The sequence below is a fragment of the Pongo abelii genome, chromosome 16, assembly GCF_028885655.2.
Source record: "Pongo abelii isolate AG06213 chromosome 16, NHGRI_mPonAbe1-v2.0_pri, whole genome shotgun sequence".
In the NCBI taxonomy this organism is placed as follows: Eukaryota; Metazoa; Chordata; class Mammalia; order Primates; family Hominidae; genus Pongo; species Pongo abelii.
Window position 1 is genome coordinate 54,278,308 of NC_072001.2, and position 16,709 is coordinate 54,295,016.

General features: G+C 43.2%; 1 protein-coding gene across 2 annotated transcripts in view; it reads left to right on the forward strand.

The window, feature by feature from the left end:
• Window positions 1-236: 236 nt before the first annotated feature.
• GLDN (gliomedin) overlaps window positions 237-16,709 on the forward strand; it is a 66,343-nt gene continuing 49,870 nt past the window's right edge. Inside the window, exon 1 of one of the 2 annotated variants that reach the window (XM_009249830.4) lies at window positions 237-778. In XM_009249830.4, the coding sequence (XP_009248105.3) occupies window positions 416-778 (363 nt within the window). In that variant the 5' untranslated portion in view covers window positions 237-415. The remainder of the gene's footprint in view (window positions 779-16,709) is intronic. The other variant, XM_063716150.1, reaches the window with a different exon arrangement.

Sequence of the window (16,709 nt, forward strand, 5' to 3'; positions counted from 1 at the left end):
AAGAGGGCAATGTGGGGGTAGAAGGGGGTGGAATCCGGAGACTTCTCTCCATAAGAATTCCTGCTCTCCCCCTCAGTCTGACCCTTGCTTTGCCTGTCTGGGCCACGGCAATGCCCACAGGCAGAGCAGTGGGAAGAGGAGGAGAGGGTTTCCTCAGCTGGCGGGACTCTGGGAGCACGAGCCCTGCCAGCCCCTCCTCCGCAGGCTGTCTCCACTGGCTCCTCTCCTGCTTCTGCCTGCCTGTCCCTCTGGGCTGCTCGGGCGCCACCACTACTGTCCCCATCCCGCCCCGCCAGCTGGGCCAAAGGGTGACTTGACTCACGGCGCTGCCACCAGCCCACGGCTTGCCCGAGGCGTATAAAGGCTGCCAGGGCCGAAGGCTGCCAAGCCCTGCCCGGCCCGAGGCGCACAGAGCATGGCCCGAGGCTCTGAGCGAGGCTGTAGGGACGCGGGTTGGGGCCTGCGTGGCGCCCTGGCGGCCGTGGCTCTGCTCTCGGCGCTCAACGCTGCGGGCACGGTGTTCGCGCTGTGCCAGTGGCGCGGGCTGAGCTCGGCTCTGCGGGCGTTGGAGGCGCAGCGGGGCCGGGAGCAGCGCGAGGACAGTGCCCTGCGCTCCTTCCTGGCCGAGTTGAGCCGCGCGCCGCGCGGGGCGCCCGCACCACCCCAAGACCCGGCCAGCTCAGCTCGCAACAAGCGCAGCCACAGCGGCGAGCCCGCGCCGCATATCCGCGCCGAGAGCCAGGACATGCTGATGATGATGACCTACTCCATGGTGCCGGTAGGCGGGGGCTCGGTTCCCCGTGGCGCCCCGGCCAGGTGGGCGGCTGGGGGTGTGGGGCGAGGACGCCGACGCCCTCTTCTCCCCTGGCCAGGCTGCGAGGTGCTGCGGAGAGGGCTGTGGGCATGAGTAGCTGGGGATGTCACCTTGGCAAGCACCTCAACCCACTGGAGTCTGTTTTCTCATCTGTGAGGTTGGGGACAGGGTGGAGGGAGTCTCTTCTACCTCTGACATTCTTTGAGTCCGCATGTAAATGAAGGGCGAAGGCAGTGTTTCTAAGAGCCTATTTTCCTGCTCAGCTTAGACAAGTTTTCGTCTCCTGGTGTGAATGGAGCCACAGCAGCCTTGGGGCTCTGCCTGTGCCACTGACCTGTGGGTGGGGCCCTCTGAGAGGATGGAGGCGCGTTTCTGAAAGAGCGTAGGCTTTTTCAATAAAGGGATTCTTTCCCTGGCATCAACTAGTGGTCTGGCTTTTCACCTGGCATCGCCTCATTCCTGCGAGATGGCCGGCCTAATTGTTTCCGTTTAAGTGAAAACAGCCCTAGTTTTACTGCCCACCTGGGACCTAGACGCTGGGAAAGTTGCCCCTGGATCTCAAGCAATTCCAAATGAGGGACGTCAATATGGTGCAATTTTTTTCTTAAAATGCAGTGTCAAAGCTGAGGTTCTTAACATGGGACCTGCGGATTGGTCTCCCCATTGGGCTCCAGGGAATACATGGAACTGCAGAAATTGCCAAGTGTGTGTGCCTGTGCCCTCCTGCCCATGTGGATGAGGGTCTGCAGCTTTTCACTAGATCTTCAAGAGGTCCCCCATTGCATGCCTCCCCCAAAAGGTTTAAGAAACACTGCTCTGAAGAAAGTCTTCAAAGCCTCAAAGATTTGTTTTCCAGTGTTAAGTTTCTTTGCTTTTGCCGCTTTTAATTCAGTAAGTATTTAACAAATACTATTAGATCACATTGCAGTTCCCCATCCCATTTCATTATCTATTACAATTGCGACAGTCTTGTTTCACTTTATAATCAGAAAGATTTCGGCTATTACCTCCAGTCAAGTGTGAGCCATACTTCAGAATCCTAGGTATTTGAAAATAAATCGACATAAAGCTTCCGTTCTCACAGAAGCTTTTAAATATCTTACATGAGCTGAAATGCTTTTAAAACTACGTAAAAGTACTACGTATTTCAAATACATCTTTTGAGAGAGATCAAGTTTTCCATTCCTCACTTCATTTGTTTTTTAAATTCATGTTATCATTTAAAAATCTGGACCTAAGCAGAAGTTTCAAAAAAGGACTGCTGTAAGATGAAAAAAACCTCCTTAGGGGAATTCATTCTCACCCTCTCAGCTCTCTACCCTACATTTTAAGGCTTTTTAAAAACCCTCAAAAAGGGGTACATCTGAGCATCATTGTTTTACATTTTTAATCTTGCTTTTAAGGTAGAAGCTTTTGTATCCAAATTGCAGCCTATTCTGTCACTAACAAATTGAATGGAGACACTCATCTCTGTGTCAAATTAACTCTAGGTGACCTAGCAGTGCTACCACTAACTCTGTTACAGGTCAGAGAGCAGAACTATCACATTTGTCAGACTGGAAATTATTAGTAGATTATCATCAACTCATCCCCCACCTGCAATTGGTGTGTTTTGACCTTTTAGAGTCATGAGGGCCTGTCCCTGAGGCTAGAAGAAGGCAATCATCTTACTACTGACTTTCCTCTTGGGAGCAGTTCTCAAACAGTAGGCTTAGGAATCAGCTGGAAGCATATTACAGTGCAGATTCTAGGGCGTCTCCCTCAGACCTATAGAATCCTCTCCAGAATCTGCTTTATTAGAAGTCCCCTGATCCTCATCCCCCCACCTCCTACGCCATTGGTGAGTTTGATGCAGATGGTCCAGGCACCACACTTTAAGAAACACTACTCAGTCTCTAACACTGAGTCTTTATTGTGCACAGGAATATCTTGGAGATCTTGTTAAGATGCAGATTCTGATTCAGATGGTCTAAGCTGGGGCCTAAGATTCTGCATTTCTACCAAGCTCCCACTGCTACCAATGCTACTGGCCTGAAGACCACATTTTGAGTAGTAAGGTTGCCTACTGGAACTATCTGGGGAGCTTTCAAACTTACTGATGCCTGAATCCCATCCCCAGAGATTCTGAATTAATTTGTTAGGCCTCAGCCTGGGGGTGGAGTGCTCACTCTCCAGCAGGAAGGACCTTGGCATGACTTCGTATCGATAGTAGCTGTGTTAGGCATCACACTCCCACCAGATCCCATCAAGGCCTTTGCTTCAGGCCGAGGAGCCAATTTTATTACTGAAAAGCTTTTAAATTTATGACAGCAATATTCTTTCCATTCAGCTTCACAGTTTTCCTCATCTGTACTCTCTGCTTTTCTCAGAACAGTTATTCATATGAGAAAACAATTTTTAAAAAACATCATTTGGTAGCTCTTGGAGAGAAGTTAAGAGAATGATCTAGTATATATCATGGAGGCAAGTGTACACACTTCTTATAGGTGAAGGCTACACCTTCCCTGGCCCTTTTATACACCACCAGATCTTGAATGAGAGTGAGATCCAAGGTCCTCACCCTGAGGTCTTATGTCCTTAGAGGTCTAGGAACAAAGAAACAAACTCTATGCAGACTAATGTCAACATTTCAAAAAGCCTTCCAGAATGGTTCATTTATCCAAGATGAACCTCAATTTAACTGATACTTTGAGTTTCTGTACTGTTGGCTGAAAATACATCAACTCAGCATGAGGATTCTGTTTAGCTGAGCACATTCTTACCAGAACCTGGTTGGCAGCTGTGAACGACTTCATTAAAAAGGCAAGATAATTATTAAGTACAGTTAATTTGACACAGCCAAGAAGCCCATTAAATCTTTAAAACCATGTGCATACTTTTGGGAGAAAGTAATAAAAGGGGCCCTGGATGGGGCTTGGAAACCACTGAATTAGGCCAATAATGGGAATGGGGATCTGGTGAGCGGGGAGAGAGAAAATTTGACCCATCTGCTACTAACTCCTGTGGGAGATGCTACTTCTGTTTACTCTCTTTTTCTCTGACCTCCTCTCATATTCTTTTTGTTCTCTTCCCATCAGCTACCCTCTCTCATTCCTCTCTTCCTATCTCACACTTGCTGATGTTCTGGTAGCTTTATCATCCTGTCTTTACTTGTCCAAAATCTAGGGTCAAGCACCCAGAGGGAGTTTCATAAATATTTTCATAAATTAAACAAACATAGAGAAGATGTAATACACTGAGACTGGTGATTACGTATCCATGATAATTGTTGTCCTTGAGGGACCGTATGCATTTCTACGCCCAGGATATTGTTCAAAATGTCCTTGGCACCTCTCTAACAAGAAAATCAGCCTGGCTATTTTAAAGCAGGAGTTACAATTCAAATGATTTTTTTAAGGAAGGCAAATATGATTCCATAATTGTCAAATGATGAAAAGGCATTTGATAAAATTTAACATCAATGCTTGATTTTTAAAATATGCAATAAAATGGGAATCAATGGATTCTTTCTTAACATGATAAAATGTAATTGTGTCTCACCCCGAAAACTATAGCTTTCCACTGAACTGTCAAATCCTGGAGACGGTCCTACTAAAATCAGTATTAAGACAGGGATGCCCACTATCACCAATAGTATCTCAAATTGTCTTAGGAGGATCAGCCAGAGCAACAAGACAAGGGAAAATGGTCTAAATATGTTAAGAAGTGAGAGTCTGGCTATATTCAGATCATACGATTATATACCTGGAAAATCTGTCGATAACCTACTACTAACAATAACAGAATTCAGTGGGAAACAAGGTATTAAAATATTACTAAGAAATCAATAGACTTCTTATACCCAAATAATCATCTGTTGAAAGATATAATGGAAGAAAAGATGTTCAAAACCTGTGTGTGTGTCTATATACTTATCTTTTGTGTTAAGAAAGGGCTGGGGGACCACTCTTGTAGAACAGAAAATATTTAAGCCAAATGGCAAAAATAACATGTTTTTGGATAGAAAACTTAGCATCATAATAAGTTAACTGAAAGTTAACTTAGAAATCTGATGCCATCCCGACATAAAACTATCAGTAGGTTTTTTTTTTCTGGGATTAGACAAACTGATTCAAAAGTTCACATGAAAAAATAAGCATTCCTGGCAAGGAAACCGCTGAAAAAGAACAAGGAGGAACACTAGGTTCTACAAAATATTAAAATATAATTAAAGCCTGAGTAATTAAAACAGAGTGGAATATGAATAGATAAACCAATGGGACAGAGTGGAAAGTCCAGAAATAATCTTAAATACATATGGCAATTTAGTACATAATAAAGACAGTATCTCACACCAGGGAGGAAGAATGAATTTAATAAATGATTTTGAGACAACGGGCAAGCCCTCTGGGAAAAGATAAAGCCTGGAAAAGAATAGTTTTATTCTCACAATGTGTACTTTAACAAGCTCTAAATGGGTCAAAGATTTACATTTTTAAAATATGAAACTAAAAGAAAATATGAGTATATCATTTTTAATTTTGGAATTGGGAAGCCTTTTCTTTCAATTTATAACTCAAAAGCCAGATGCAAATAATAAATAAATAAATGTGACTATATTTTAAAAGCACATGAAACAGCAACAAAACTTCGGCATAGCAAACAACAACAAAAATAAAAACACCACAAACAAAAACAAAAGATAAATAACAAACTAGAAGGCCGGGTGTCGTGGCTGAAGCCTGTAATCCCAACACTTTGGGAGGCTGAGGCAGGTGATAACCTGAGATCAGGAGTTCAAGACCAGCCTGGCCAACATGGTGAAACCCCGTCTCTACTAAAAATACAAAAATTAGCCAGGCATGACGGTGAGTGCCTGTAATTCCAGCTACTCGGGAGGCTGAGGCGGGAGAACCGCTTGAACCCAGGAGATGGAGGTTGCAGTGAGCTGAGATGGCACCACTGCACTCCAGCTGGGTGACAGAGCAGGACTCCATCTCAAAAAAAACAAAACAAGCAAAACAAACTGGAAAACTCATATCATATCATAGACACATAATCTTTCTAATATACTTAGCATTCCTAAAAGTTGATAAAAAAAATTTAATAGGAAAACCAGCAACAGAAATGAGAATCCAACAGGAAAATGAGACAGACAGTTCTCAGGCAAAGAAATACAAATGTCTCATAAGCACATGGGAAAAGATCTCCTCATTTAAAAATGTAGATTTCAACTTCCCCAAAATATAATTTTCACCTGACACAAGCTTGTGCAATCTGTGGCCCAGGATGGCTTTGAATGTGGCCCAACTCAAATTCATGAACTTTCTTAAAACATTATAAGATTTTTTTTGTGATTTTTTTTCCTTTTAGCTCATCAGTTATTGCTAGTATTAGTGTATCTTATGTGTGACCCAAGACAACTCTTCTTCTTCCATTGTGGCTCAGGGAAGCCGAAAGATTGGACACCCCTAACCTAACAGAAAAACAAAACTACAAAAGTTTGACAACACACTATATTAGGGAAGCTGAAGAGAAACAGACATGCTCTTGCACTGCTGTTTGGAGTGCAGAATGACGGAACCCGTACAGAAGGCACTTTGACAAAATCTGGAAAAAATTACAAATACTCTTTGACCCAGCAATCTCACCATAGATTTTATCACTTATGAATGACATATGTACATATTCATTGCAGAATATTTGTAAAAGCAAAAGACTGTAAATAATCCATATCTACCAATCCAGTACTAGTTAAATTAATCTATACACCCACTGGAATACTAAGTAGCTGTAGAACAAGAATGAGGAAATTCTCTATATAATAAGAGTTAGAACAATCCCCAGGATATATTCTAAGTGAACAAAGCAAGGCAGAGAAAAAATGTATTGTATTACCTTGTGTAAGCAAGAAAGGGAAAACTAATCGAATAAATTAACAAAAGTGCTTACTTTTGGAGGGTATAAGGGAGGAATGAACCCCTCACTGTATAGCTTTCTGTATCATTTTGACTTTTGAACCATGTGACTGTGTTACTCACTTCTTTATGGGAGTAAAAGGCGCCTTGCACCCCAGGTCATTTGGCAGCTGCTCCCGGGCCAGGGAGCAATAGAGCATGGTACGGACTGCACCAACCTGAGGTTCATCTGCTTTGTCTAAAGGGGAGGCTCCCGCTGATGGTGACTGTACAAGAACCAGAGCCTCCTGCTTCCTGTGCCTGATATTTTTTTCTTTTCTGTTCTTTTCTTTTTTATTTTTTTATTTTATTTTATTTTTTATTTTAGAGACAAGGTCTCACAGTGTCGCCCAAGCTGGAGTGCAGTGGAGTGATCATAGCTTATTGCAGCCTTGACTAATTGGGTTCAAATGATCCTCCTGCCTCAGCCTCGTGAGTATCTGGGACAAGTGTGTGCCACCACACCTGGCTAATTAAAAAAATTTTTTTTTCTTTAGTAGAAATCTCACTATGTTGCCTAGGCTGGTCTTGAACTCCTGGGCTCTAGAAATCCTCCTGCCTCAGCCTCCCCAAGTGGTGGAATTATAGGCATGAACCACTGTGTCTAGCCTGATTTTTTTTTTAAGAGAAGTACAAAATCTGTTTTTTTTTTATGTGAAATCTCCTGGCTTTTAAATATTGACAGCAATTCAAAAAAGTTCTTTTTTTTTTGTTTTTTTAGTTGGCTGACAGAATGTTGGCCAAACAACACTCACATTGTTAGCGACCATGTTAGGACTTCCAATCATGCATTTGCAGGAGTCTCATCTCAGAATCATGAGTGGCTTTGAACCCAAAGGGCTTTATTTAGCTTGACCACAATGCCCTTATTTACCAGCCTGATTCTGAAAGTATAGTAGTTACTGTGTCATTGTGATTGTTGCTATTACTGATTGAGGTTGATGTGGTTTTTTGCATTGGGTTTGGTTTCAGTTTTTTGTTGTTTTTTGCTGTTTCTAAAAATCAATTCCATCTTCAGTGGATGGAGATTTCCTGTCACTACGGCTTTTCAAAAGCGTGTGCTCCCGATTCTTAGGGTAGTTCCCAAGCGGGAGATTCCAGCTGGATTAAGCAGTAACACATTATTATAGCAAACAGGTAGCTTTGCCTTATGACTGCTGTAAGCTACACTGATATGAATCTAGAAATTCTGTTGTTTATAGAGAAAAAAAATCACATTACCTACAGTCACAGCTCCTGTTTTCAGTGCTGTATTTCCTTAAATTGGCTGTGCCAGAGTTTATCTCCCTTTCCCACTTCCTTGGATTGGGTTATTTCCAAATGTTGTAAAAGCTGAGGATTTAGACGGGGGTCAGCAAACTATGGCCTGTAGGCCAAGTCCAGCCTGCTATTCTACTTGTTTTTGTATAGGCTATGAAGAATGGTTTTTACATTTATAAATGGGTGGGGAAAAAACAAAAGAATAATAATATTGTGTGACATGTGAACATAATATGATATTCAGATTTCAGTAACCATAAATAAAGTCTTATTGGGATACAATCATGCCCATTTGTTTACAAACTGTCTATTGCTGCTTTGGCACTACAGCAGCAGGGTTGAATAGTTGCAGCAGAGACCATGTGACCCACAAAGCCTAAAATAGTTTTTGTCTCGTTCTTCTCAGAAAAACTTTGCCAGACCTCCACTTACATCGTAATTCCCTGGAACAGCACTAGGGTTGATTCCTTTTTTTTTTTTTTTTTTTTTTTCAGACAGAGTCTCTCTCTGTCACCCAGGCTGGAGTGCAGCGGTGTGATTTTGGCTCACTGCAACCTCTGCCTCCTGAGTTCAAGCGATTCTCCTGCCTCAGCCTCCCGAGTAGCTGGGATTACAGGTGCTTGCCACCATGCCCAGCTAATTTTTTTTTTGTATTTTTAGTAGAGATGGGGTTTCACCGTGTTAGCCAGGATGGTCCTGATCTCCTGACCTCGTGATTCGCCCGCCTTGGCCTCCCAAAGTGCTGGGATTGCAGGCGTGAGCCACCGCGCCCAGCCTAGGATTGATTCCTAGTAGCTCGGGCTACTAAATCAGGGGTGCTCCAGCCTTGGTTAACTCTGGGGTCTAACACCTCTCCCAAGGAGACAGAATGCAAGACAGAGGCACCCTAAGAGTGCTGTTCCATGTACAGTGAGGCTGTAGGGCTGAGCCAGGCTGCTTGCTGGCTTCCCAAACTGAGAGCAAACAACGTTAGGGGAGCTTTTATCCATCCATTATTCCCAAATCTAGGCCTTGTTTCAAACTCTATCTGTTCTCTTTGATTGAAGGAGAGAGATGCATACCACACTAGGTCCTGCGGGGTGAGGGATTTGGGGAGCTGATGAGAGATTAGAGGCCTGATACAGGAGGATTAAAAAAGACAGGGTGGCCAAAGTCATAAACCCCATGCAGATCCTGGGAAGTGGGTTTCCGTGGCCCTTCTCACTGCAGCGTGTGCACACGTGCACTTAGGACGTCAGGGCTGTGTACTCTGAGCACACCTGACACTGTATGCTTTGTTCCCATGTCAGAAGCCATCTCTAGGTATCAATTAAGGTTTGGGAGAGAGCTTGCAGCCATATCTCTGCTAAGATTGTGTCTAGTGGTGTTGGTGATGGGAACACACCTATAAGCTTAACTCATGTCTCAGGCAATGATGGTGCACAAGGAAGACAGGAAGGAGCTGGCCCCTGAGATCCATTGTACACACATAAATAAAGCATTCCTTGTAAGAAATTATTGGCATGATTCTGTAGGGACATATATAAGAAACAGGTGGGTCAAGGCTGATCATCTGGATCCATGAGAATAGAGCAGTTGTGTTGACCAAAAGAATGGCATGAAACCATCAGGACCTATTCCCATGTCCCAGAACTATTAAAAGTCTCCAGCCTCTTTCTATCCAAAGCAGCAGAGGTGAGGGCAGTAGGAATGAGCCTCCTGAGGCTTTACAGACTGAGCAGGGTAGAACCTTCTGGGGCTTGGTGAGTTGTCGGCTCTTGTCTTTTTTTTTTTTTTTTAAGTGAACGTAAACTCAAGATTTTATTGTCTTCATAATAAAACAAAAGATGACACTTAAAACAAGGTATCTTGGCCCTTTCTCTTCTTATCTCCTCCCAGTTCAAAATGCTTGCATCTCTTGATAGCCAGCCTTCTCTTAGATCTGTTTAGAGACAGGGTCTCACTATGTTGCCCACAGTGGTCTGGAACTCCTGGGCTCAAGTGTTCCTCCTGCCTCAGCCTCCCAAAGTACTGGGATTACAGGCATGAGTCACCATGCCCAGCTTCTCTTGTCTTTATCCACACTATTTCCCTGCCTTTCCCTCAATCTTCCCTGCCACTATGCCGGGGATAAAATTGATTTTTGTCTTGGAACTCAGAGTCACATTAAAAGTACCTGAAAACTGTCTCTCCATTCTAGGGAGAGAGCAGTACCCTGTGATCAGCCGATTATTTAGTAGCACTGCCCACTAGACCACAGGCTGAGAGATCCTTTGGCAAAAGTCCCTCCCTGTGTGAGTTCCAGAATAATTTCTCAGATCACAAGTCCTTCAAAGCCAAGGGCTGGTTCATCCTTCCCAAGCTCTCATGCCAGGATCTCCCTATGGCAGTCGCAGGCTCACCTGCCCATGGTACGGCTGCCACCTTCAGCCCTCATGTACCTGTCCTTAGCTCAAGCAACCTGGGATCTTTCTTCATTGTTAAGTTCCCAGCTCCATTCTCTCTCCCTAATTCTTTGAAGTATGTGGTGGTGGTAAGCAGTGTGGACTTGGAAGTCAGATGGATTCATATCCTGGACCCACAGCTTGGTAGCTGGGTGATCTTGGGCAAATCTTTTAACTTCACCAAGCCTCAGTTTCCTCATCTGTATGACTGAGAAAATAGTATCTACCTCATTAGGTTGTTAGGATGTTTAAGGGAGATCATATAGGTGAAGTGCACTACCTGGTATAGTCAGGTTCTCAATAAGTGTTCATTGTTGCTGTTATTAAGATTTATCATATTCTTAGCTGATTCAGGCTGCTATAACTAAATACCATAAGCTAGGTAGCTTATAAATGACTGAAATTTATTTCTTACGGTTCTGGAAGCTGGGGAGTCTAACATCTAGGTGCCAAAAGATTGGGTGTCTGGTGAGGGTCTGTTTTCTGGTTCATAGATGGCACCTTCTCACCTTCCCCCATGGTGGAAGGGCAAGGCAGCTCTCTGGGGCCTCATTTTTATAAGGTTATTAATCATTTTTATGATTTTATAAAATCATTTTTATAAGGTCATTAATCCTATTTATGTAGGCTTTCCCTTCATGACCTAGTCGCCTTCCAATGGCCCCACCTCCTAATACCATCACCTTGATGATTAGGTTTCAATGTAGGAATTTGGGGGTACACAAATATTCAGACCATGGCACTCAATATTGCTTTGCCATTAGCCCTTTTTGCCGTATGCTCCTAGTGTCTTGTTTCTGGGTTTACTCTTTATTTCCATTTCCTTCAGGGTGCCAACTTGTCTGTTCATCTGTGCTTTTATCAGCTGCTGCTTTGGGATAATATTTGGCTTCTTAAAGCCTGGATTGGAATCATAACAACCTAAATCATCTTGACATTGACAAAAAAACAGAGTTCCCCTTGATATGGCAACAGGGCTTCTTCAGAGATTCAGGATTTCCCAGCTCCTACCCCTCTGAAACTGCCTTAGCAAACATTATAATAGTGTGAAAATTATGACAGTGAAAGAAATCTGACCTAACTGGCTCCATCTTGCTTTTAACCTCCAAGCTGCCCTCGTTCATTCCTCAAAGTAGGCTGAACTAACTTTGGAAGGAACTTAGTTTATAGTTTAACTTTTTAACAATGGTGATATCAGCCCCTCCCCAAAAAGAACTCCCTCCTGGCTTGGGAAGCAGAGCACCTTTGTAAAACAAAAAAATTAGCCACAAGATTAGAAGTTATGGCCCAAGAGTCATGCAGCCAGAGGCCACAACCTCCCCAATTGCTCCTATAGATAACATGACTATTGTAAAACCTAAGATTGGTATTGAAGGTATTTTTTAGACTCTGCATTCTGATGGATCAGCTGGCACCACCAAAACCAATAAACTGGTTCATCTGTCTTGTGGCCCCCATCTAGGAACAGACTTGGCATAAGAGGAGAGCTTCGACTCCCTGTGATTTCATCCCTGACCCAACCAATCAGCATTTCCCATTCCCTAGCCCCCTCTGCCTGCCAAACTATCTTTTTAAAACCCTGGGCTCTGAACTTTTGGGGAGGCTGATTCAAGTAATAATAAAACTCTGGTCTCCTGTTTAGCCAGCTCTATGTGTATGAAACTCTTCGTTGCAATTCCCCTGCGTTGATAAATTGACTATCTGCACAGCAGGCAAGATGAACCTGTTGGGTAGTTATGACTCTGTGTGGCCACTGATGATGAGGTTTGGCACTCACTGAAAGGCAGTCATCTTCACCACTCTCTGACTGGCTCAGCTATTGTTAACTTCTGTTGATTCCTGTTGGTGGTATTCATGAAAAAAATTTGTATGCTGGCATTTGGAAAATTGAGAAAATGTGAGTGGAAGGTAGAGCAAAAACAGATTGAGAAAGAACAATTTTACTTCTTAAGGGTCTTGTGTTCTCCAGGATATTGTTGCCAATGTGAGAACTATCAGAACAGTCCTCAGATTTGATTTAAAAAAAAACCACACACACACACTCAATTAAAAAAAAAAAAAGACACTCTTTTATTCCCTCTACATTCCTCAAACTCACCACCACCACCACCACCACACACAAAAAAGAAATTCTTGGCCAAATCTACTTGACATTCAAGATTAATTTACATGCATTTTATCTACAGACTAAAGGTCATGTTGTTTAAAACAAGCTGAAGCTTTTAGGTTGTAATTAAGCTACAAAGGGAGCATTTTGCAGCCCATCAGTGCTTTTATGTAGATCTTTAACAGCTCTATACTTTAAATAGATATAATCTGCTTCTAGTTTATCTAAAGTTGAAGACACGCTTTTCTTTTCTGAAAGGTAGATTTAAAACAACAAGGCCAACTAAAGATCATTCAAAATGCAATTTGTGGAGTTTGTTCTGGATCCGATAGAGCAACCCCTTCATCTGCCACTCAGAAAAAGTTTGTGCTTGCCAAAGTGCTGGGAAATTTGGAGGTCCTGCCTAGGCTCTATATAAAAACTGTGAAGTTCTTTATAATGAGTTGTGAATAAGTGTACTCTAAAATGTTGAGCTAGTGATGGCAAAATAATTCCCCAGTTTTTTTGTTACTCAGTGGGTGAGTGTTGGAGTCTGGTATCCTTTTTACTGGAAGGTGGAAAATGCTTACCCCCACCTAAGCCACATTTGGGGACCTTAGAATCAGTCTCTAAATAGGAAGACCTTTAGAGGAAAATCCTTCACAGTGACTGTGTGGAAAGCATGGGGTCAGTGAAGAAGAGAGAAAGTAAGTCCTCACTAAGGAAATTGAACTCAAAATGGGCAATGGAGAGTTGTTGAGACTGGGGCAGGCAAGGAGGGTGAATCATTCCAAGTACAGGCAATAATTGGAGCCAAGGTCTAGGGACTGAAATGAAAATGGTGCAAGTCAGGAAGAACAAGAAGCCAGACAGGCCTTCCTGTACTGGAGAGTTTGGGGTAGGGAGAAGCAAACTAAGGTTGGCTGGGTTAGAGAGAGGCTTGAATTTCTACTTTTGAGAAGTTGAGAATGAACCTAATGAGCAATTGGGAGCCATTGTAGAACCTTTGCCAGGGAGGAGTCATAAAGACAGTGGTTTTATAGGAGGACAGATCTGTTGGTGCAATGCAGGAAAGACTGGAAATGGGGAAAGACTGAGGCAAGAAGAAGGTCAGAAAGTTATTACATTAATCCAGGCAAGAAACAATTCACGTCTGGCTAAGATAATGGCATTGGAAATGAAGAAAGGTTATATCCTAGAAATATCAAAGAGAAGCATGAATTAATTTTACTAACTAACTGGATATAAGGAAAAGTGTTACCAGAGAGAAGTCCTTATCCAGACCCCAAGAGAGAGTCCTTGGATCATGCACAAGAAAAAATTCAGGGTGAGTCCACAGAATAAAGTGAAAGCAAGCTTATTAGAAAAGTAAAGAAACAAAAGAATGACTACTCCAGAGGCAGAGCAGCCCCAAGGGCTGCTGGTTGGCTATTTTTATGGTTATTTCTTTATTATAGGCTAAATATGGGGTATATTATTCAAGAATTTTCTGGGAAAAGGGGCAGGGATTTCCCAAAACTGAGGGTTCCCCTTCCTTTTAGCCTATATAGAATAACTTCCAGCCATTGCCATGGCATTTGTAAACTGTCATGGTGCTGGTGGGAGTGTCTTTTAGCATGCTAATGCATTATTAATTGGCATATAATGAGCAGTGAAGATGACCAGATGTCATTTTGATTGCCATCTTGGTTTTGGCTGGCTTCTTTACTGCATACTTTTTTCTTTTTCTTTTTCTTTTTTTTTTTTTTTTTGAGATAGAGTCTCACTCTGTTGGCCAGGCTGGAGTCCAGTGGCATGATCTTGGCTCACTGCAACCTCCGCCTCCTGGGTTCAAGCAACTCTCCTGCCTCAGCCTCCCAAGTAGCTGGGACCACAGGCACGCACCAGCACACCCGGCTAATCTTTTGTATTTTTAGTAGAGACGGGGTTTCACCATGTTAGCCAGGATGGTCTTGATCTCCTGACCTTGTGATCTGCCCTCCTCGGCCTCCCAAAGTGCTGGGATTACAGGCGTGAGCCACTGCACCCGGCCCTACTGCATGCTGTTTTATCAGCAAGGTCTTTGTCACCTGTATCTTGTGTTGACCTCCTGTCTCATCCTGTGACTTAGAATACCTAACCTCAGCCGAAATCGCGCCACTGCACTATAGCCAGGGAACAGAGCGAGACTCCGTCTCAAAAAAAAAAAAAAGAATACCTAACCTCCTGGGAAGGCAGCCCAGCAAGTGTCTCGGCCTTATTTTACCCAGCTCCTATTCAAGACGGAGTCGCTCTGGTTAGAACACCTCTGACAAAAGGAGCCACTTGGTCCAGATCCATTTAACATCAAGGATGGTGGTGCTATGGACAGAAGTGAGGAAACATGGAAGCAGGCTACTTTAGAAGTGAGGATGCTGAGTTTGTTTTGGGACTGAATATGACATTAAAAGAGAGAAGGAAAACTGAGATAAGAAAGAATATTCAGGGAAAGGAGAACATCCTGCTTCCAAGGAGAACTCTGCCTTCTCCATGTAAGAGGGCTTTCCAAATTAAAAAGTAAAAGGCAGACCGCAAAATGATCTAAGGCTTTATAATGGTAAAGAGCGTGGGCATTGGAATCATACTGTGAATTCACTTGTGGCTCCCGATCAGCCGTGTGACCTTCGGCAGGTCACTCAACCCCCTGCATCTCAGTTCCCTCAGCTTTAAAAAGGTGGTGAAAGCAGTATCTAACCTACAAATTATCATAAGAACTCAGTTCAATAATCTATGTAAAGTCCTTAATACAGTGCCTAGAACTCAATATGTGTTCACTCATCAATATTATTTTAGTATTTTTCAAATGCTGCCATTCTGTGCTTCAGGGAATTTGGAAGCCTTGTAATAAAAAGAATTTGGAGATAAATCAAAAGAACTTGCCAGAGAAACAGCAGATTCTAGAATGACCCTAAAATTTGGAATCTTGGGTGACTGGGACAACATACAGACCTCTAGAAAAAATACTGTTTTCCAGATAGGTGTTTTGATATTTAATGGGGACTAAAAAGGAAAAATGTATTTTGGATATTGGATTTAGGGAGATTAACTATACTAAGCATAATTGGAAAATATTTGACTGTAGTCGGGCAACCCTTCCAGGTCCCCTTCCACCACATGGAAGCTTTACTTTAGCTTTTGCTTTACTTTCACTTTCACTTTAATAAATCTTGCCACTGCACACTCTTTGGGTCCATGCGTTTCTCTAATCGAGCTGTAACACTTGCAGCTGTGGTCCACGGCTTCATTCCTTGAAGCCTGTAGGACCATGAATCCTTCAATCGAGAAAAACCTTTGATCAAGAGAAGACTTCTCGTCTCATTTCTGGGGGCCTGTCTGGGATTTCTCCAAAGCGGTGAGTAACACTGGACCCCTTTCACTTGCTATTCTGCTCTATCTTCTCACTAGAAATTGGAGGAAAACACCAGGCACCTGTCGGCCATTTAAAAGCGACAAGTGCAGCCACCTGACTTAAGACACAGGTGTGAGGCTTTCTCGGAAAGGGCTCTCTAATAAACCCTGGCCCTCTGGGCTGGGAGCATTGGTTTGCCTGGAACCAGTTCCACCTTTTTCTACCTTTCCTCAGAAAGCTGAGGGCTGACTAGAGGCGGAAAACTGTCATCCCGAACTCCCAGCATTGACCCAGTTGAGATCATGGCACAGCCAGAAGCCTCTACTCTGCAGCTGCCCATGCATGCATTCCATGCCTCCTGGTCCTAATGTCCTCAGAGACCTGTCCCTCGTACCCTGTACCCTAGGCACTATCCAGGACGTCAAAAGGCGTGTCAGTGGCTGATAGAAGGCCTAGGACATTTTTCCTTTTGTTGCCCTAAACTTACTCCAGATTATAGAGGCTACTTTAATTACCACCTTTCCCATCTGGGATCAGCGATTAGAACTGTAGAACTTCTTCACTCAAAGCAGTGAGACGTATGGACTGAAAACAATATAATAGATAATAGGTCCCCCAATTCAAGTCCAAAGGTCAATGAATATTCTTAGGAGGGCAAATAGGTGACAGAAAATTCAGGTACGAAAAGCTCTGTTCCAACCTTGGTCCTCCAATTTGCTGCTACCTACCCTAAAACTGTTGTGCTTCAGTGCCATTTTCAAGGAATTTATCTTGCTGGGACAGCTCCAAGCCCAGAAATATGCTAACTGGTACCTGGTCTCTG